At 36.0% G+C, this 23,003-nt stretch overlaps 1 protein-coding gene and 1 non-coding gene across 2 annotated transcripts in view; both read left to right on the top strand.

Moving 5' to 3' along the window:
• Positions 1-13,930, top strand: part of MEOX2 (mesenchyme homeobox 2) — a 76,056-nt gene extending 62,126 nt beyond the window's left edge. The window contains exon 3 of the mRNA XM_004007766.5: positions 12,533-13,930. Within this exon, the coding sequence (XP_004007815.2) occupies positions 12,533-12,757 (225 nt within the window). The 3' untranslated portion in view covers positions 12,758-13,930. The remainder of the gene's footprint in view (positions 1-12,532) is intronic.
• A 2,000-nt stretch (positions 13,931-15,930) lies between these two features.
• Positions 15,931-16,002, top strand: TRNAH-AUG (transfer RNA histidin (anticodon AUG)). The gene has a single exon. It is a non-coding gene; the product is annotated as a tRNA-His (tRNA).
• Positions 16,003-23,003: the final 7,001 nt, after the last annotated feature.

Here is a 23,003-nt window from a genome sequence, read left to right as displayed (position 1 = left end):
TAAACAGAAGCAGTTTTAAATGTACTTTTATTTAGAAAACTTACATAGTTGCCTATAAAGTATGTATAACTGATATGTTACTTGTAGATACTGCTCCTTTGTTTATATCACCCAAGCAACATCAGTTCAGTCATTCAGTGGTGTCTGACTCTTTGCAACCCCATGAACTATAGCATGCCAGGCTTCCCTGTCCATCACCAACTCCCGGAGCTTGCTCAAACTCATGTCCCAATCAATATACCTGCCACATATTCTACAATGGGCTATACATGTGATTTAAATATTTGAAATAATGATTAGATTTCCTTTTAGAAAAAAATAATATATGCTAAATCCTTGACTATTACTCAGGACTCAAATTTTCAAATCTGGAGGAACAACTCTGCAATCTCCAAAGAAATTGGACTTTTATGTTTGTGTCTCCCACACGGCAATGCCTGTACAGGTCGGGGACATCTATTATCCCCTTTGAGTTCCATCTGGCCAAAGAGGAAGAAGAAGGGTAAAGAGAAAAGAGGCTTATCCTGCAAAGTAATTCCATGTTAGCACTTAAATAAAATTGTTTTATGTTCAGTAAAAGTGGAGACACTGGGACGAAGTTAAGTTTTAAATATTTTAATTATGTGCTTAGTCACTCAGTCGTGTCTGACTCTTTTCGACCCCATGGATTGTAGCCTGTCAGACTCCACTGTCTATGGGGATTCTCCAGGCAAGAATACTGGAGTGGGGGTTTCCATGCCCTCCTCCAGGGAATTTTCCCAATCCAGGGATTGAATCCAGGTCTCCTGCATTGCAGGTGGATTCTTTTAATGTCTGAGCCACCAGGAAAGCCCAATGCTGTTTTGTGTAACAGTTACCACTGTAGTAACCCTCCAGCTTCTAATTTACACCTTCACAGGTACAACGTATTCTTCTATACTGTTCTCAATCAACAGCTAATAATCCTTAATTGGCAGAGTCACTTGGAATACTTTGAAGAGCCAGTCAGTCTAAAGACCCTCCTGTCCCAAGGTATTTTTAAGTTTGACAAGCTTATTCTGGCTTTTTCATCCATCCAGACGCACTTGGAAAAAACTCATGCCAAAGTTTTAATATCTCACAGTGGGATGAAGAGGGAAGGCAGTTGCATAAAACTATAGGAGTGTCAAAAATGGACATATTTATAGAGTCAACACTGCCAGATATAGAAAGAATGAGAGCTTCTTCCATGTCACAAAATCATTTTTTTGTGCGATGTTGCAGATTTGTAAGCTAACTGACCAGAATAAACAGACTGAATTAATGATTCTGCTGCCAAGATAAATGGAAAAATCCCACCTAGTTGGATCACATTCCATTAGTGGAAATGAGAGGGATTATGTTTTGTTTGTTACTCATAAATCATTAAATGGCTCATTGCCAAGTGTTTTCCAAATAGACATCAATTTTTTGGATGACTATGAAGGAGAATTTTTCCTGGGCCAAGTAAATAGTGGTTTTGTCTTGTACTGAGCATTTTACACAACCCTTCTCCTTTTTAGGTTAATTTCTATACGTTTATATGAGTACTTTTAGTTATTTAGCTAAGAATTTACATCTGCAAGGTCAGACATATTGTCTATTCAAGGTATTCTTGTGTAGTCCATGATTTTAGATATTTCCTCCTATCTTTAGTTTTTAACAGTCATCTAGAGTAACAGTTAGATGTTTCTTTCGCTTACACCATGGTATGACTGCTATTTTGAGTGATTAAATATGACTGGGCTCGGACCAGAAAAGTGGGGGTATAGAACAGAGTGAATGAGTTGATGGTGGAATATAAAATAAGCTTTAATTTGGGGAATTGCTCAATAAAGAAACAATTAATTTATATTTAATCAGCAAATCAACAGTAACATTTTGAAACATATCATGTGTTGCAACACAGATCATCATTTAAAGTGTAATGTTAAAGAAAAACATCTTCTGCTGTGAAAGATCACTCCTTTTTCACATTATCCTTGCAGTCATATAATCTTTTTTTTTTTTTCATATAATGTAAGGTAAAGCCTTACTAAGAAGTTCCTGAAAATTTTGAGGAGCCGATTCAACTTTCATGTTGATATGTTCAACTTTAAAGAGATGTTCTGTTGTCTAAATATGTATATACAGCACTGCATATGTTCAATGACATCTATACAAGAATAAACACAAGTCTAATAAAGGACAGTTTCTAGAGAATTTGGCTATAGGAGACTTGCTACAAGTTTATCTCCTTATTTCTATGACTTGTCATGAAAAACCTCAGAAACATAGACAATTTAGGATTTTAACTTCATTTCTCTTTAGCACTTATAGATTTTATGCAAGACTGATGTTTTTCTATTTAACAAATTTTTCCAGTTACTGAAATTACTGAATACATTTGTGTCAATATATATTCTTATGACAGTAGCAATTGCCATTACAAGTTGTTAGAATAATTTTGGAGACAGCCCCTAAATCTAATAAAAGTGCAATGAGGGCTTACATATATTCTGATACTAAACTTGCTCGTCAAGAAATAATCAGAATATTTAATTAGATTGAATCTTAAGAATTGCTTGTGTTGTACTGTTCTTATAAGAATGATGAGTTTATGTGTTTCAATCAAATATTTATATTTGACATATTTCACAGAATTAGACAGTGGCTAGGGAAGAGGTCATTTCTTAAAATAGTATGCACTGGTTGTGATGTGTTGCTATTGTTAAACCTTAAGCCAGAGATTAGACAAGATGTTGAGAACAAAGGCCATCATTCTAGTTGATCTTAGTAGTTTAAACAAGGTAAGTACCAGCAGTGGATCAGAATACATAAATTCCATGTATTCAAAACTGCTATTTAGGAAATTTTGAACACAGTAATGGAGAAAAGTGCCTAATTTAGTTTTGATATTTCCACTCAGATTTGCTGAAGTCTTTTGTTCATGATCTACTGAGGTGACAAGATTTCACTTAAGTAAAACTCATATCCATTTTTTAAATCTTGTCTAGAAATAGGATTAGGAGTAGTAAAACTTCACTGTAAATTTTTACTCATAAATGGGTCATTTGAGTTGAATTTCATCATGTTTGACAGAAAGAGGTATAATTGTTAGCATTTAGTACTGCTACATTTCTAAAGGGTCAAAATAAAAGTAATCAGTCCTCTAAGAATTTTGCTCATCGTGTGAATTATTAGTCTGGCTGCATTTTGGGAAAGGAGAATGTAATACGTACGATTGTCTTGTAATAGTACTCATTGCATTACTGTTTATTATGGAGAATTTCATTTGTTTCCTAAAAAAAAGTTTATTTCTTGTTCAACATGTTATTTGCCCATGACTACCAATGGCTAATGTGTATTCAGTTTGTCCAAAAACATGTGAAATAGTAAATGTTTTATGACTACATTAGTGAACCTGGTTCTCAGGCATTCTAAGGACCAAAAAAAAAAAAAAAAAAAAGAGCCTTTGAAACCGAAAATTATAGAGGCCAGGAAGTGATTTCCTGGTAATAAACATTGTTTTAAAATAGAGGAGAAAGGTGAGAGGCAGCCCTCTACACAGGAATTCAGTCTCTAGTCATGGAATATGTTCTAACCCCCTTCACCCTCCAATCCCACCCCCCAGAAACACACACACACACACACACACACACACACACACATGCATGCACACTACCTCCCAACCCCATGTTGCACTGCTGTCGAACAGGAGAGCCCACTGGCAGCTCCCATGAACTTCTTGGAAACAGCCAAGGGATTCCTTCTCTTAACCAGATATAAATCTATTCAGGCAGGAAGAGTAAGGAAGCTTTCTTTTCCCCCATTTTTCATCCCTACCTTAGAGAGCAATCTGGGCTCTAATTCTTCAGCTCATCTACTGACTTTGCCACTGAATTACTTGGATATATCTTACTAGAGTCTGTTTACATTAGGTTTACTACATCAGCAGCCATGATCAATTTAATCACACAGGTGTGATGAAATTTCCAAATTGTATTTATACAGTTACTCCTTTGCATGCTTTCACATGTTAAAGATGTGAATAAATATTTGTTAGACAGTGTCTACAGTATTTCAAGTGTTCATATACAAATAGAAACAGTTGGAATATTAAATCTACAAATTCCAGATGTTTAGAGACATCTAGATATGTCACTGAAATATTTATTTTCATCCAGATGTTATGTGTTATGATTGTTTCTTCAAAAGACAGACATTTATGGTATTCTATAAATATGGGTTGTAGCATCATGCAGATTCTACTTTCTATCAGCATTTCGCCTCAGGCCATTTTAGGAAATTGTATGACAATCCAGATACATATTTCATTTGTGTTCTCCTGATGTATTGTGAACCCTCAAATGAACTTATACATAGAAGGCCATATGTGAATGACTGAATAAATTAAAGAGATAAAATGAATGTTTAACAAATATCAAGAATGATTCTGACTTACAGTATTTTTATTAAAGGGAAAAATTAGATTTCTAGATTCTGAAATACATCATTTAAGCAAATTAGTGACAATAAGATTCTCTGAGCTGTTTTCTTTACTGATACGTGAATAAATGTTTTTATATTTATTTATATAGTAGTTTGATCATGCAGGCAATGTGAATACAAAATACTTTATTAACTAAGGGATAAAAAGTGAGATTTCATAATAATCAGATATTCTGAACAGCAAGGTTTATAACTGAGCACCTTAAATGTTTACAACTAATATTATAGGCTGCTATTTCATTTTTATCTTTTATTATGAAGATTTTGTTGAAAAAATATTATCTTCATGCAGTCATTGAGAGTCTACAAGTCTAGTTTATACTACTTCGATTTCATGAAAAATAGTATTTTTTCATTACTCAGATTTTTATGGGAGAAATTTTTATCTGAGTTGTTCATCATACTATGTAACAAAATATACTTTATATGGGATCTTGCCTTAGAGCCAAATTTTTAAAAAGGAATAATAAAAAATTAATTAACCAGCATTTCCAAAGAAATTGCAGATATGACATAAATTGACTTTAAGCCCAAATAAAGCAATAAAGGTTTGCAAAATTTATATATCATACTCCAAGATGGGCAGATTTATTTTAGTTGTATGCAAAATATTTGACGATACAGTGTTCCAGCTCCTAAGGTACTACTCTAGGTTACTAGGACGAAAAAAGCAGAGGCACACAGGATGCCAGTAGCAATAACATCATGAGATTCCCAGAGGAAGAAAATCATTTTCTATAATAATTGTGTGGCAACAAAGCAGTGTGTGACATTCAATGTAGGGGTAGAGTTCATGCCATCTTATGGACCATTCGGGGAATCTCTTATTAGGGGATTAGCAATGACACCAACTACAACTGCAAGCAATTTAAGGATATTCTGTAAAAGATGAAACTAATCTTTCTGCATCTCAGTATATGCCAAAGACCTCACATACAGTCAGCAAACTGCCCTTGAGGGCTGGAATTATATCTTATTTATCTGTATGCATTCCTTGGTCTAACTCCTCTTACCTATTACTAAGCATGCAATAATACTGAGTGTATGAATGAGTGAATAAATAGAGATTCCAAGTCACCAAGAAAGCATGAGATTAGTTTAACTGTACTTAGTTTGTAAATACAGATTTTTATATGAAACAAACTTGTAAACTTTAATCAAAATAATTTTCTTATTTTAAAAATTGTCAAGCATTTGAATGATTATTCTTTAGCTGTCTTACAAAAGTATTTTTTCAATCTAGTCAACAAAACTGGATTATTAAGTGATAATAAATTAAACTATAAAGCTTCTTTATTTATAAAACCATGGTGTTGTTATTCTAATGGCAATATTGACATAGTTTGAAATTACTTTTATAGATTTGTTTTTAATATTGTGATGCTTGTATAAAAATATATGCTTTTCCCCCAGATCTTCCTCTCCTTATTTTAATTTGTCCCAATATTTCATAGTATGTTTGAAAATACATCTGGACACACTCACTATTGAATTTCTGTACTTTTTCTTCACAATTTACAAGGTGCACTCATCATTGCATGTATTGCTGTTTTGTTTCATTACTAAATTCATGGAGTTCCCATATGAAATATGTAGCCTGATCCCTTGAGAAAATACGTAAAGGTGTTAGAATTATTAGATTTATTATATAATCATCAAATGCTTTCACCTACATGCACATATCTATAAACCACATATATGTATGATGTGTGTGTGTGCTCAGTTAGGCTTGTTCGACTCTTGTGACCCCATGGACTGTAGCCCATCAGGCTCCTATACACATGGGACTCCCCAGGCAAACATTCTGGAGTGGACAGCCATTCCACTAGTGCAAGATCCTCCTCCAGGGGATCTTCCTAATCCAGAGATTGAACCCATGACTCTTGCGTCTCTCACACTGGCAGAATTCTTTCCCATTGAGCCCCTTGGGAAGCCCTTTATGATTGGTTACGTAACTACTATTGAGGCAACTAATGAAATCTTGCATTAGTCTGTTTAAGAAAATGAAATGGCAGAATTTCACATGGTAGACACAGGAAACATCACAAAATAGCCTATGCTGTTTCTAAAATCCATACCATCTTCTTACATTTTTCTCATGTAGAATTGCACATAACAGGTTTTATACTGGTATTACAGAATTACTGCACCCCTTCTCCTAAAAAAGGAAATAAGTGTAGATTTAACAAAATCTATTCCTCCCATTTTCTGCCAAGATTATTTTGGCTGGATGTTTCACTCTTCAGTGACAATGATGATGATGTGTTTCTTCCATCTGGATTTGTCCACGGAGAAAATGTCTCTATGGAGAATCTTGAAAGGCTCATTATTCCAACAGTACAAATATGAAAATTGAGGCAGAGAGAAGTATAATTTTCTCAAATTCACACAGAAGTGAAGCCAGAAGTAGAGCCCAATTCATGTGGAAAAGATCTAATGAAACATGCGATGTCAAGCTTACAGTGGTAATTAAATTGAGTAGTATAATTACCTAAATTACAGTACAGGAAGATAGTGTCATATTTACAAACCTAATTATATTGAGTAGAATTACCTGAATGATGCTAATCATATGGATGGCATTCACATACTTTATATGCTTTACTTCTCTAACCTGAAGGCTTAAAAAGTATGAGCTTGAAATATAACAGGAACAAAACAAAATAAGATCAATTTGAAGCCAAACCAACCCCAGGTTTAAATTCTGGCACCACATTTACCTATTTTGTGTTCTTAGCCAAGTCGTTTAACCTTTAAGTCTCAACTTCCTCATCTATAAAAATTCGTGTTTGGAAAATGCATATGTAGCACCTATCGGTATAGTTGCTTAGCCCTAAGTAGATATGTGATTAAAAATCACAACTTATCATTTGGCTATTAAGTAACAATAATACAAGAATACCAATCCACTTGTTTTTAATCAATCTATTTTAGTACAAATTCTGAGTTTCTACATTTTCTTATTTTTTTATAATTAAGTGGATAATATATGCATAAGGTAAGGTGAAGTCACTCAGTCGTGTCCGATTCTTTGTGACCCCGTGGACTGTAGCCTACCAGGCTCCTCCGTCCATGGGATTCTCCAGGCAAGAATACTGGAGTGGGTTGCCATTTCCTTCTCCAGGGGATCTTCCCAACCCAGGGATCGAACTCAGGTCTCCAGCACTGGAGGCAGACACTTTAACATCTGAGCAACCAGGGAATGTATAATACAAGATTTCAATTATAGTCTGATAGAACAATGAAAATGCAGAATTGAGAAATGACATGGTTTAAAGATTGTTTTCGTGCCAGCAGCTGAGAAAACTGTATTAATTTTGATGGAGTATTGTGATTTATTGTGATTTGAAGACCACTGAAATAAATACATCTTTAGAAATATAGTATCTTTCTCTTTAGCTTCTCTTAGTACTTTGAATTTACAGAAATTGAGATTGTTTATAAAATGAAAATGGAGAATATTCAAAATATTCCTGGAGTAGAATAAAACAGAACTGTGTCAAATATGAAGACTTCCTATGAAATTATAATAATTAAGATGATGGTTTTGTCAAAAGGAGAGAACAGCCGAGTACATCAGTAAAGCTATGCATGCGTGGAAACTTGACATATGACAGTGTTGAAAATAATAATTTCTGGGAAAAGGGTGGACTATTTGTTAAGTGGTCTTGGAACAACTTATTATACAACTGGAATAAAGTAAATTTAGAAATTGTTTTTGCAGTATATACTAAAATCAATAGTCAGAGTTAAGCACTTACTTCGATTTGAAATGCAAACCTTAAAACTTTTTAAAAGAAGACATAGAGTATCTTAATGGTCTCAGAAGAAAGATTTTTAATTAAGACATGAAAAAGATAGTCATAACAGAAACATTTGATAAATTTGAATATAATAAATTTTAGAGTTTCTGATCATCAAAAGATACCCAAGGAAAGGAAGAGGACACGCTGTAAACTGATAGCTTGTAATAACAGCCATATAACCCCAAAGCATTAAGTTAGCGTCTGGAGCATATTTTATGAGGCCATAAGGAATGCAGCTGAACAACAAAATAAGGAATGAAATTAAATCAAAAAACATTCACTGTAACCCACAGATGTGGAGGCATTTCACAAAAGAAGAGATACAAATGGACCGTAAACACTTAAAGATGCTTTACCTTGTTAGTAATCAGGAAATGGAAAATTAGAACATGGTGAGATAACATTTATGTTCATTATATTGGAAAAAAACTAATTGTAAATCCAAATAGTGACACTAAGATGTGGATCAATAAGAACTCTTACACTTTGGACTGTGAAAATTAATGTAACTTTAGAAAATAATTTTTCTATATTATCACATTAAATTCAACATTCATATACCCTGTGGCCCACTGATGGCAACTCCTGGATGTATACTCAGAGAAGTTCTATCACACATTTATCACAGCATAACTATAAGAATATTTATAACAATATCAATTATAAAAGAAAAAACAAAATAGTTCAAGTGTCGATGAACAGGGGAATGGGTGGGTACACAGTGATATATTCACAGAGTGAAATCACACACAATCATAAAAAAAGAACACCATGTCTTGTCTATGTCTGACGCAGGATGCAGCATGCTTGGGGCTGGTGCATGGGGATGACCCAGAGAGATGTTATGGGGAGGGAGGTGGGAGGGGGTTCATGTTTGGGAACGCATGTAAGAATTAAAGATTTTAAAATTTAAAAAATAAAAAACTAAAAAAAAAAAAAAAAAAAGAACACCATGTCTTGAATCAACATGGATTAGGCAAGAAACCTAGAGTTAATGGTATGTATAGTATAGATAAACAACAAGGTCCTACTGTATAGCACAGGGAACTATATTCAATATCATGTGATAAACTATAATGGAAAAGAATATGAAAAAGAATGTGTAACTGAGTCACTTTGCTATGTAGCAGCAAAAATACAACATTGTAAAACAGCTATCTGTCAGTCAGTTCAGTTGCTCAATCATGTCTGACTCTTTGTGACCCCATGAACCGCAGCACGCCAGGCCTCCCTGTCCATCACCAACTCCCAGAGTTCACTCAAACTCACGTCCATCGAGTCAGTGATGCCATCCAGCCGTCTCATCCTCTGTCGTCCCCTTCTCTTCCTGCCCTCAGTCTTTCTCAGAATCAGGGTCTGTACTTCAATAAAAAAGAAAAAAAAAAAAGAAACCAAATAAAATGGGACAATATTAAAAAAAGAAAAAAAACATGTCTTATGGTTAAAAGCATTCCATTTTGATAAACCTAAAAGACAAGAAGAATTAAACAGTACTTTTCAGGGTCCATGTGTGGCGAAAAAAGCTGTTGTCTCTGCTTGTTTCAAATAAAGGCTTGTACTCTGTGTGATCAGTTGTGTCAGACTGTTTGCAACACTTTTCACTGTGGCCCACCAGGCTCCTGTGTCCGTGGGATATCCCAGTCAGGAATACTGGAGTGGGTTGCCATTTCCTCCTCCAGGGGATCTTGCTGACCCAGGGATCAAACCCACGTTCCTGTCTCCTGCATTGCAGGCAGATTCTCTACCCACTGAGCCATCGAGGAAGCCCAAATAAAGGCTTAGGGATGATAAACACAAAGTTCAGGCTTGTGGTAACTTTGAGTGGAGTAGGCAGAGAAATGCAGTGTAAAAGGAACACTTAGCTTACTTAGCTTAATAAGAATATACAAAGATGAGAAGTGCAATAGGAGAGGAACTAATTTCTTCCTAAACAAGAAAATGAAATGATGCCATTATTACGGTTGTGGCCATGGATGGCCATTTAATGCATACGTACAATTTTTGTTTTATTATATGCATGCATGCTAAATCACTGAAGATCTTCCCAACCCAGGGATCCAACCCGGGTCTCCCACACTGCAGATGCTTTACCATCTGAACCACCAGGGAAGACTCTGTCATATATTCAGTTCAGTTCAGTTCAGTCGCTCAGTCGTGTCCTACTCTTTGCAACCCCATAAATCGCAGCAAGCCTCCCTGTCCATCACCAACTCCCAGAATTCACCCAAACTCATGTCCATTGAGTCGGTGATGCCATCTAGCCATCTCATCCTCTGTCATCCCCTTCTCCTCCTGCCCCCAATCCCTCCCAGCATCAGAGTCTTTTCCAATGAGTCAACTTTTCGCATGAGGTGGCTAAAGTACTGGAGTTTCAGCTTCAGCATCAGTCCTTCCAAAGAAATCCCAGGGCTGATCTCCTTTCCAATGGACTGGTTGGATCTCCTTGCAGTCCAAGGGACTCTCAAGAGTCTTCTCCAACACCACAGTTCAAAAGCATCAGTTCTTTGGCACTCAGCTTTCTTCACAGTCCAAGTCTCACATCCATACATGACCACTGGAAAACCATAGCCTTGACTAGACGGACCTTTGTTGGCAAAGTAATGTCTCTGCTTTTCAATATGCTATCTAGGTTGGTCTTAACTTTCCTTCCAAGGAGTAATCGTCTTTTAATTTCATGGCTGCAGTCACCATCTGCAGTGATTTTGGAACCCCCCAAAATAAAGTCTGACACTGTTTCTACTGTTTCCCCATCTATTTCCCATGAAGTCATGGGACCAGATGCCATATATTAGGTAACTTCAATTAAGATTTTAGAAGGAAAATATATCTCTACAAAGCTGATGTGATTAACATAATATACAAACTCAGTATTAGCATTTAACAAGTATTAGTGAAAATTTTGGACAGCAAGATCAAACCAGTCAATCCTAAAGGAATTCAACCCTGAATATTCATTGGAAGGCCTGATGCTGAAGCTGAAACTCCAATACTTTGGCCACCTGATGCGAAGAACTGACTCATTGAAAAAAGACCCTGATGCTGGACAAGATTGAGGGCAGGAGGAGAAGGGGACAACAGGATGAGATGGTTGGGGGGAATCATTGACTCAGTGGACATGAGTTTGAGCAAGCTCTGGGAGATGTTGAAGGACAGGGAAGCCTGGTGTGCTGCAGTCCATGTGGTCACAGAGTCAAACACAACTGAGCAATTAAACAACAGTACCAGGGAAAATTTTTGATCTTGTTTTGAGGAAATCAGAACCACATATTTGTAATGTAAAATCAAAGTATTAAGGGAGGAGCAAAAGCATAGTTCAAAAGAAGATGGACTCACTCTGAGGTGAAATGGCCAAATAAAGCTCTGTGAGTGAAGCAGTGGACCGCGGGGGCACAGAATGGCGTGCTAGACGGAGCTTCATCAGTGGCTCCCTGAGTATATTTTAGATTGGTCCAGGGACTGACAGCAGGGGGAGGGGGCAAAGTGGGTGTTGTTTGACCAAAACAATTACTGAATGGTCGTTCTAATGCACAGAAACTCTTCATAAACTAAACACCTTTGAACAGCCTAAAATGATACAGCACTTTCCCCATCTATTCTTTTACATGGTGTGTCATAAAATGGGCTTCCCAGGTGGGCTAGTGGTAAAGACCCTGCCTGCTAGTGCAGGAGATGTAAATGATGGGGTTTTGATCACACACTTCAGTACTCTTGCCTGGAGGATCCCATGGACAGAGGAGCTTGCAGGGCTCCGGTCCTGTGGGTCACACAGAGTTGGACACGACTGAAGCTGCTTTGTTGTTCTTCAGTCACTCAGTCGTGTCCCAATCTTTGCGACCCCATAGACTGCAGCTGGCCAGGCTTCCCTGTCCTTCACCATTTCCCGGAGCTTGCTCAAACTCACATCAATTGAATCAGTGAGGCCATCCAACCATCTTGTCTTCTATTGTTCCCTTCTCCTCCTGCCTTCAGTCTTTCCAAGCATCAGGGTCTTTTGAAGTGACTTAGCAGATGTCATAAAATACAAAATACAGGACTTGGTACCTTCTGAATGTTTTAAAATTATTATGAACATAGGCCTTGATTAAATTCAATGGTGACTTATTTTCATATTCATTACTTCACAGTGTATTTGTAAAAGCTTTTGAAAAGCCTTTTTTTTCCATTTATGACCGAAATGGAAGAAAACATTTTGTCCATTTCCCTTTCTTTCTTTCACTTGTTCCCTTTCTTTGTTAAAGGTGAAAGTGTGGTTCCAGAACAGGCGAATGAAGTGGAAGAGGGTAAAAGGAGGACAGCAAGGCGCTGCCGCTCGAGAAAAGGAACTGGTCAATGTGAAAAAGGGAACACTCCTCCCTTCAGAGCTCTCGGGAATCGGTGCAGCCACCCTCCAGCAAACAGGGGACTCGCTAGCAAACGAAGACAGCCACGATAGTGACCACAGCTCTGAGCATGCACACTTATGATACAGACAGAGGGGACCAGCTCCATTCTCAGGAAAGAAATGTGGTGATGGCAAGCCTTACTCGAACATCGTTTACACAGAGAAAGGACTATGACCTTGATTTTTAATATTATTAAGTTCAGGCATCCCGAGTCTGTTTTTCATGATTTATAGAGGGTTTACACTAAGTGCCACTTAAGAAGGATGCTTCCACAGAGAAGATGGAGGTGAATATTCCAGAGGTGTTGGTCGTGTGTATGACAGTGAGCAGCCTTTGTGTTTGCTTTTGCTTGCACTGAAAATTAAATTGCTATCAAGAGCAAACTATGAAGCATTTGTATTGAAGGTGCCTCCAGAGTGAAGATGCAGAAGATGAATTGGCTTTGAACATTGCAGATGTCCGAGGTCATGGGTGTGACAGTGGGCAGGTATTTGCTCTCGCTTGCACTGACAATTACATTACTATTCAAGAATAAACCATGAACCATTTTTATCTCAAACAGCCACAGTGCCTGAAATCATTCTTAAGTGGGTTAAAAAAATGTATTTTAACTCTGTATATATTACCCTTAAGTCATTTTCCTGTCTTCACTACGTTTAGCAATGCATTCATATTAGCTGATAAAAATAGCCACTCACGATGACAAACAGAACCAGCTTCTTGTATTTTTATACATTTTGTCATCCCAGAAACAATCAGCACATGCTTACTTGTGTTCAAGTAGAGAAAAATACATTAGAGTCTGATAGGGAATATTCTTGTACCACAGACAAAACAAATCTTATGTTGCATTTTCTATCAACTGCTGCTAATACATTATTATAAAACTTACCTAGCTCCTCAATTCTTCCTATCTATAGCTTGGAAAAAAAAATTTAGGATCATAGGCAAATCAGTTACTTGCAGAAAGAGCTTTTGTATGACAGACATTGTCTGATTTTATTTCTATAAAATGTTACCTGTTGTGAATATGATTTAATTAACAAGAAAAAGGGTTTTCCCCCGATTGGTGATAATAGACAACTTGCAAAACAAAATTGATTCCTCAAGTCTGTAGAAGGTAAAATTCTGAATGTCTTCAAATTAAGTTCAGTAAAAACACATTTTTTTCATATATGATGTATTCATGCCGAACAACAATTTTTGTATTTTGTAAAAAAAAAAAATGTTAAATAAATGATCCTTTGTAAATAATCTTGGTCTTCCTACTGTGATTTCCTGTGTTTACAAGCGTTAATGTAAATACTTAAGAAAATCCCCAATTCATGTGCACTTGTGTAAAAGCAGATGATCATAATTAGTGAATCATCTACATTTTTATTTCTGAAATTTTTTATTATGAAAAAATCCTTGTGTAATAAAAAAGCATCTGAGAATAAGCATATGGTAAGCCCATTTCCCTGAATTGAAGAGTATGCCAAATAGATTTGTGTTTTATGAAATAAAAGGAGAAAAGTAATATTATTCACCACAATGAGAGAAACCAGTCATATATTTTTAAGCTTATGTATAATGGACATGAATTCATCCAATGATTGTTTTTACACAAAAATACCCAGAGTTTTTCATGTGAAAATAAGCTCCATAACCTAATCCGAATTCTCAGCCCTAGAGGAAATTACCAATGTAAGAAGTCCAGGGCTATACTGACTTAATGTGCTTGGTATCATGCGGATTGTGCATACATTGGATACCTACATACTGCTCTTCATGTGTCCCATATTTTAACCACAAATACTTGGAAATATCCAGCAGTTCCTCCTACCCCCTGATTAATTAGAAATAAAAATAAAGAACACTAATCTGTAGAAATTTCCCAAAACCTTATTATTTGATTTCATCTGCTTTAGAAATGTGAGACTGATAAAAAATACATTTGGTTGATTTTAATTTGCTTAGTCTAGTATGATATATACAAAGCATTCAAGAAATAAAATGATTTGATTATTTATATCACATTTTTCCCTTTGCATAATAAATTTTATCATAGCAGTTGACAATATTTCTAAATTAACTGGAGAGGGCAGGGCTCAGATTAACATCTTCCAGGCAGAAAATAGACACTCTTCTATCAATTATTTGAATGAATACACATTACATTTGTACCGACGACATCTACTTGAGGGGATTGACTTTCTTATTGTAGAATTTAAATTCAAAGCATCTTGACAAATTGGAGAAGTGGAAAGATAAAAATTAAATTGAGTTCTGTAGGGACAAAGTGGAGAATAATTCATTTCAGCAGGAAAATAATTTCCAGAAATAAGAGGAAAGTACAGCTTAGGAGTAGCTAAAAGGAAAGTTAAGGACTATGGCCAAATAGAAATTACAATTTAGCATGATAAATGAAATAGGAAAAAGTAATTCTGAATTGATATGACATTTAGGAAATGTGAAGCATTTGTATTGTGGACCATGCCTTTATTAGGGAGTTGTGAGCTGTTCTAAAATGATGTAATGAAATTTGACTACAGAGAACATTAAGAATCACCAGACAGGATAGGCCACTGGCTGACCAAAAGGGGACATCATTTTTATTCACAGTGTATTAAAATGGTATACCACATAAGATGCTTGAACACTTGAGCAAAATAACGGCACACTGATAGGTAAGCAAGCAAGCTAGATTAATTTTAATTGGAAAAACTCTGTCTTTTTAGAATATTTTGTGTTGTCTTAAAAGAGGTGCCTGTTTGCTAGACAATAACTCAACATCCTTGCTGTAAGGGAACTTAAGACATTCTCACATAGTATCAGGTTTAATTTATTCCAGAAATGACAGCATTTAAAAGAACTTTCACTTGTTTTAATTCTCCACTAGGATCCTAGCTTTCCATGGTATCTTTTCACATAATAGCCCTTTCCATATAATTCGGTGGCAGACTTTGTAACTCCATAGAAATTTATAATGGCATGAAAGTACCTTTCTCTGAAAATAGTATGGAGTCATAGTTAGAGTGATTTTTCCCACAAGATTTAGAGGGACAAACACTACAAAGCTTTTCCAAAAACTGATCCACGTATTTTTACCCTATTACTAATATGACCCCAATTACTTCCTACTTCCCATACTCACGTATGGTTGTTAGCCTATATGTTCCTCTGCAGAGGCTTGAGAACCAAGCTTGCCTTTAAAAAAAAAAAAAAAAAACTAAACTCATTTAAAATAACCCCAACCACAGTTTTAATAGACATCCCTGGTGGCTCAGATGGTAAAGCGTCTGTCTATGATGCGGGAGACCCAGGTTCGATCCCTGGGTTGGGAAGATCCCTTGGAGAAGAAAATGGCAATCCACTCCAGTACTATTGCCTGGAAAATCCCTTGGACAGAGGAGCTTGGTAGGCTACAGTCCATGGGGACTCTCAAAGAGTCGGACATGACTGAGCGACTTCACGTTCATGTTCACAGTTTTAATATACTCCTGAAGGACATTACATAAAGTAAGTGTGGGAATGACTTGTGAAATGTTCAGTTTGACAACAGACCACCACAGGTCAGATTGATTAAATGAAATGGTGCTTAATTGTGACCACACTCTTATCTGGTAGCCTCATGAAGACTCTAGCAGAACTCTTACTGTTACCCTGATTACTAAAATGTATTAGTGACATGAAATTGTGCAGGCCTCTTTAACTGGATTTAGGCTTACTTAGCAATGTTTAAATCATGTGTAGATGTTTCCTGAGGAGAAATGCTGTGCATGTGTTCTCCGAATATACATAGGTAACAGAAAGTTTTTATTACACAAATTTTAGAAAGTATTTATCAGTAAAAATGTATATTTTGAGTAACAGTTGAAACATAGCATACACTCTGCTCTGTAAACTGTTTGGTTTGGTTTTAATAATATAAGCTTATTTAATACCTAAATAGTATTCCCTTAAGTGGATGCATATGCAATATTTCATAAATACCTTATAGTGAATATTTACTGCCCCCCCAAGTATTCCCTACATAATATTGAAATGAACTACTTTTTACATTCCTCTTTGCAAAATCTGATTTTTCCCATGAAGTGATTTTATACGATGTAGGTTATTTGGGACAAGGAAGTGTGCTTGTTGTTAGGAATTTTTATACAGATTGCTGATATCCCACCTAAAAATATCCACTTACATACCTACTACACTTATTTCACTATATTTATGTCAATAATTACCATCATAGTTATTATTACTTTTAAGCTGAAGGAAAAGCATGTTTTAATTTGCTTTTAATTTCTAATAATGTTGAACATCTTATTGTGTTTATTGACAATTATATTTTTAAAATCATTGCTTGGATCCCTAGTACTTTTTAATTGGTCTGTTTGTTTTGTAATGAATTGATAAGGTTTTACATATTAAATGTATTAATTTTCTGTCATATATTAGATGCCTATAAAATTACGAAATGAAAAATTCTCAATTTTACTATTTCAGTTGCAAAAACAGTAATTAATATAAGGAAAAAAGCCTCATTTCTTATAAAAAACCATAGACCAAATGAATGTATATTTTATTTTATTCACAGTCAGTGAAAGTGAAAGTGAAGTCACTCAGTCATGTTCGACTCTTTGCAGTCCCATGGACTGTAGCCTACCAGGTTCCTTCGTCCATGGGATTTTCCAGGCAAGAGTACTGAAATGGGTTGCCATTTTCTTCTGCAGAGGATCTTCCCGACCTAGGGATCAAACCCAGGTCTCTCACATTGTAGGCAGAGACTTTACTGTCTGAGCCACCAGGGAAGTCAAAATTTTCACCTTTATTAAAAATTAAACATTTTAATTAAAAATTAAACATTAAAAATTTAATTAAAATTTTAAATTAAAAATCACAGTCAATATTTTTGCCTTTATTAAAGCATCATTTTAAATACAAAATAGTTACACTGTTCCATGTAATAGGAGACTGTGCATATGATATCTTAATATTAACAAATATAATTATTATTAAAAATTTTTAGACTTTGGGCTTAAGGAAAATAGCAATAACAAAAACAAATCTCAACATTTCCATTAAAACATTTTCTCCCTCTACTGGCAGTAATATGCTTATGAAAATATACAATAAACACCATTTTTCTCTCTTAAAAAATAGGAAAATTTAAACTCTACATAATGACAAGTATTTTCTAATGAGAAATACTTTAGAAATAAAAGTTCTTCTAGAAGTTACCAGTCATGTCTTCTAAGCGAGTCACATAGCCATTGATAAAACACTGGATGATACAATTGCAAAGATTAAAAATATACCTTTAAGAAGTACGAATGCAGTAAACTTTCCTTGATTGCAATGAAAACAGACAGGGAGGAGAGGGGAATGTGAACTGAGCCCCTAAGAAGAAGAAACAGTAATTTTAAGAAAAACTTTTTCTTGATCTTTAATTATTTTTTAAAAAGAGCCATCAAAACTGACTTACAGATATATTAAAGAGCCTGTGTGATTGCCAACATTATTTATGAAATTACTGGTGATAATTAATTGTAATTTTTAATAAATAAAATTATTTATTAAAATTTTCCTAGTGCTTGCAAGGCATTACAGAAGTTGCTATGAGAGCCAAATAGAAATCATTTCTCATTCGTCATTCAATTTTTTTTAAAGCATATTAAACCTAATGGCAAAATTTAAATTATTAAAGAATACCCTTATGGAGAAACCTAGGTACCCTTCTGATACTGTAAACCAAAGAACTTACTCAAAACTATTTTGGCTTAAATTTTCTTTGTTTTTTCCCAAGGTTTCTTAGTTAATATTTGATTATTAGTCAATTCAATTCACTCAGTCAATAAATATGTGTATACTAATTACATGTAGTGCTCTGCGGCATCATTTTATATATTGTTGTTGATTTCTGTTCCTATATTCCTTCATCTTAGAGCACATTTGAAATGACTGTGTATTTAACACTTCTATATATTTACTCAGTCCACACTTCTATATACTTAACTGCATTTGGTTAATGCAGAAACCTATTTACATCCCTTGAGTGCTAGGTAAGGACAGTCAAGGTGTCTTTAAGAGAGGAAGCACTTGACGAGGGCTGGCTGACATCTATTATTCATCATTTCTATGTATTTTACTATCATTATGGGTTTCCTAGGTGCCCCAGTGGTAAAGAGCCCACCCACCAATGCAAGAGATGCCGGTTTGATCCCTGGGGAAGGAAATGGCAACCCAGTCCAGTATTCTTGCCTGGACAGAGGAGCCTGGGCTACAGTCCATGGAATCAGGAAGAGCTGGACATGACTAAGCACATGCACAACTATCATTGTATTTCTTCCAACAGATTTTTCAAGAACTGTAGCAAAACCAATGATGAACATGACCATTAATGCTCTATATATTGAAATTCACTTTAATCATTTATTTTATTCCTGCTTCGTACTCAAAATATAATTTTTTTTTAAGTTTGTTAGACCATTACATGGAACTTTATTAGAGCACATAAAAAATTTGTTCCTTTTACTTCTTTTAGATATTTGAGGGTAGCTACAGTTTCCTTTGTCATTCTCCAATGAATAATCAAATTATTTAAATTAATTTAAAGGTGACTTTTAAAGATATTCAAAGTAATTTTGATGAACTTATTTAAAGAAAGTTTACTCACAATTAAAACAAAATCATTTCACTAATAAGTTCCTATAAAATAGTTACTCTTTTCCAAACAGAATTTGAAGATACAGGTGTTTCTCTGGGCAGAAAGACAGAAGAATGCAGTGGTCCTACGCTGAAGTCAATTACAAACTATTTAGGGAAATTAAACACATGAAAATGGTTGTCCTTCTCATTTGTATTATTTCGCTATATTCAATTCTCCACACTGCAGTCCTTTTAAAATGCAAATAAGATTAATAAGTGGCTCATGGAGACTCTTGCAAATATAAAATTTCAAGTGAAAGCTGTAGTCCATAATGAAACCTTTGCAGATGTTTTTAAAAGGCAAATCAGACCATGTCCCCATTTTGCATACAATACCAAAGCCTCTACCTGGGCTCCAGACAGTCAAATCTGACTACAAACTGGTGACTTGTCTGCCAATACTTTTTCTGCACAGCCTCAGCTCCAAGCACTCTTGGCTACCTGCCTACCCTTGACCACACTGAGTTCATGCTTCTCCCATTGAGGCCTGCATTCCCTAATCCCTCTGCCTGGAATGCTCTGACCACATACGTCTTAGACTTACTCCCTCACTTCCTTTAGACCTCCACTTCCTTATATAGGCAATCCCTGATCTTAAATAAAATGGCACCACCCATCAACATTCTACCCCTTTAAATAGTATTATTTTTTCTTTATTTAAAAAATATTTATCTGTGATGGATCATAGTTGCATCACAAGGGATCTTCCTTGCAACAGGCCAGTTCCTTAGTTCTGGCATGGGAACTCTTAGTTGCAGCATGTGGGATCTAGCTCCCTGACCAGGGATTGAACCCGGGCCCTCTGCATCGGGAGTACAGAGTTTTAGCCATTGGACCGCCAAGGGGTGTCCCCAGGTTTGGTTTGGTTTGTTTGTTTTTCAGCTGTTAGGTAAATATCTACTGAGTTTTCACCCTTATTGACTACAGGCTTCCTGAGAGCAAGGACTGTTTTTTGGATTCATTACTCTGTCTCCAGCACCTTCAACTGTCCTTGGAAGCCCGGCTACCAGCCTATACCCTGAATCCACGTGAATTAGAAAGGACACTCCTGCCTCAAATTATTAGATAGTCAACACCTGTGACCAGAGTGTTCATTGTAAAACTGCTTGGTAATTGTGAAGTAAGTGACATCCTCGGGTGGCAGGCAACCTGGGAGCATGATTTGCTCCATTATATAACATCGCCCCTAAGCTGACAAGGTTACTAGTTTCCTTTGCCCTACACGCAACAAGGCAAATGCTGAGAGACCAAGGTTTACAATCGAGAAAGAGTTTATATACAAGGCAGTCAAACACGGAAACAGAAAACAAGACTTAGCTCTGCTTCCCTGAAGCCAAGAGGGTTGGAATGTTTATGGAATGAGCAGGGTGTCCTCAGTTCAGTTCAGTTCAGTCCCTCAGTCGTGCCCGACTCTGCGACCCCATGAATCGCAGCACGCCAGGCCTCCCTGTCCATCACCAGCTACCGGAGTCTACTCAAACTCATGTCGATCGAGTCGGTGATGCCATCCAGCCATCTCATCCTCTGTTGTCCCCTTCTCTTCCTGCCCCCAATCCCTCCCAGCATCAGAGTCTTTTCCAATGAGTCAACTCTTTGCATGAAGTGGCCAAAGTATTGGGGAAAGATGATTCGTGCAGAAAGAGATGAGGTCATCTGCACAGGTGCATTGGGTTGCTCGCCTCTGCATATTCTAAATAGAGGTGCCCAGAAGGATCTGAGGGTGGAGTTTTCTAGTCCTCTGCCTTCCAAAGGCCACTCATGAGACACCACTCAGGTCAGTTTTAGGATCAGCGGTCCCAGCTGGTCTTAGCCAGCTCACGGTGGAGAAGAGCTGACTCCAAGTTCTTATAGAACAGCTGGGCTACGTGAAGCTGAGCTGGTAGGCAATTAGAGGAAAAGAGAAAGGAAAAATAGCTAACACTGGCTTCTTAAGAGCAGAGGGGATTTTACAGGCTGTTACTATATCTGTTGCTCTGCAGGACAAGCTCAAGAATTCCTGTTAGCCATCAGCTTCTGTTAAATCTGTGGGGCAGGGTTCAGTTGTAGCAAGAATATTGGTTGAATTAATTCATGACTGAAATGACATGACATCCATTCAAAGATATACCTGTAGATCTAAATTTGTTTAAAATGTCGCTCAGGAACACTTTCTAATGGGGCAGTCTGTGGGTGTCATAATTCAAAACGAAAATGTAGTTATAGTCTTTGAAATCGTACTAAAAATATGTGAAGTCGGATGAGAAAAAAACTAGAAAGAAAAGTTAAGGAGAATAGGCTTTAACAGATGTTCATTTGGACAGAAAAGGGAAAATTTTCCTTTTGCTCAGATGCCTGTCTTGAAATTCTCACAATTTTTTTGCAGACATTTTGGCTGGTTTCCAAACATACATCATTGCTTGTCTGGTATGAGGAATGCCATCTGTGCTCTATGGAAATCCTTTTTTAAAAATGGACTGCTAATTATACTCCAGGCAGGTGCTGTTAAAGTGAAATCAGGTGTCAAGCTTACAATTGTCTAAAATGACTATGCTATATTGAAAAAGAATGGCAAAGCATATTGTAAAATGGAATTTAAGCATAACATGTAAGTGTTCCATTTTTGGGGTGTTGCAAAGGTCAGATTGCAGAGCAAAGCTGTAAAACTTTCAAATTACTTCCACCATCAACAATGGCATAAAGCTTTAATTTAAATAAATGATATAGACTACATCAAAGTTACACATTTCCTCACTGAAATACGTCCCAATTATATTTTTTTATGAAAAATATATGAAGGAGGAACAGTGAGCTGAAGAGTATGACTACCAATTCCAAAGTAAATACATTTTGGAAAATTAGTCAAAATTAAAATTTTACGGTAATTAAATGGAACCTATTATATTATCAGAATAAATAGACTCATTGGCATGTTTTAGGCCCCTGTGGGGCAAAATAACCAATTTATTTTTCTTAAATATATTATTTAAATAGAATTACTATAGGCTTTTACAGTTAGACTATAGATTTACAATGACATACTCATTTGATACTGTGCTAGTTCATATAAATAAGATAGAAAAACATCTCAAATTTTGAAGTTCGGGTATAAATGTATCTAATACACACACAAAAAATGTCATGATCATTATAAGAATCTAACTTTGTCATTGCTTATGATGTGTGATCTATTTCCCTTTTGCAATATGGTTAATACTGAACTGTACTAATACATTATATCATTTAATCCTGATAGCAACCCTATTAGAGTCCAGTATTGTCCTAGGCTACAGATGAGATCACTGAAGCTTAGCTAGTTAAAGCATCTTGCCTAAACCCACATGCCACTAAGTGGGGTTTATAGTCAAATCTAAACCCCAAAACTTGTGCTTTGACCACTCCAAAAATAGCCTCTTCCTATAGGACATAGCAACTAAACAACAACAACAACAAAACAGATATATTAAGTAGAAGGATTTCGCTAATCAGCTTAACTGATCACAGAGGAAATGTCACCTGTATAGCAAAATATTGAAATTTACATAGCAAAAGATCTCAGCTGAAATTCCAGCCACAGTCACTATAGCCAAATCTAATAGAGATATAAACAGGAAGTTTAAAAGGCCTTTCCTTTACCATAAGTCTAGTGGGTCTCTTAAGAGTCTAG

The sequence above is a fragment of the Ovis aries genome, chromosome 4 (genome assembly GCF_016772045.2).
Source record: "Ovis aries strain OAR_USU_Benz2616 breed Rambouillet chromosome 4, ARS-UI_Ramb_v3.0, whole genome shotgun sequence".
Classification (NCBI taxonomy): domain Eukaryota; kingdom Metazoa; phylum Chordata; class Mammalia; order Artiodactyla; family Bovidae; genus Ovis; species Ovis aries.
The sequence above is the reverse complement of the archived record's forward strand: the minus strand, read 5'-3'. Positions and strand labels throughout refer to the sequence as shown.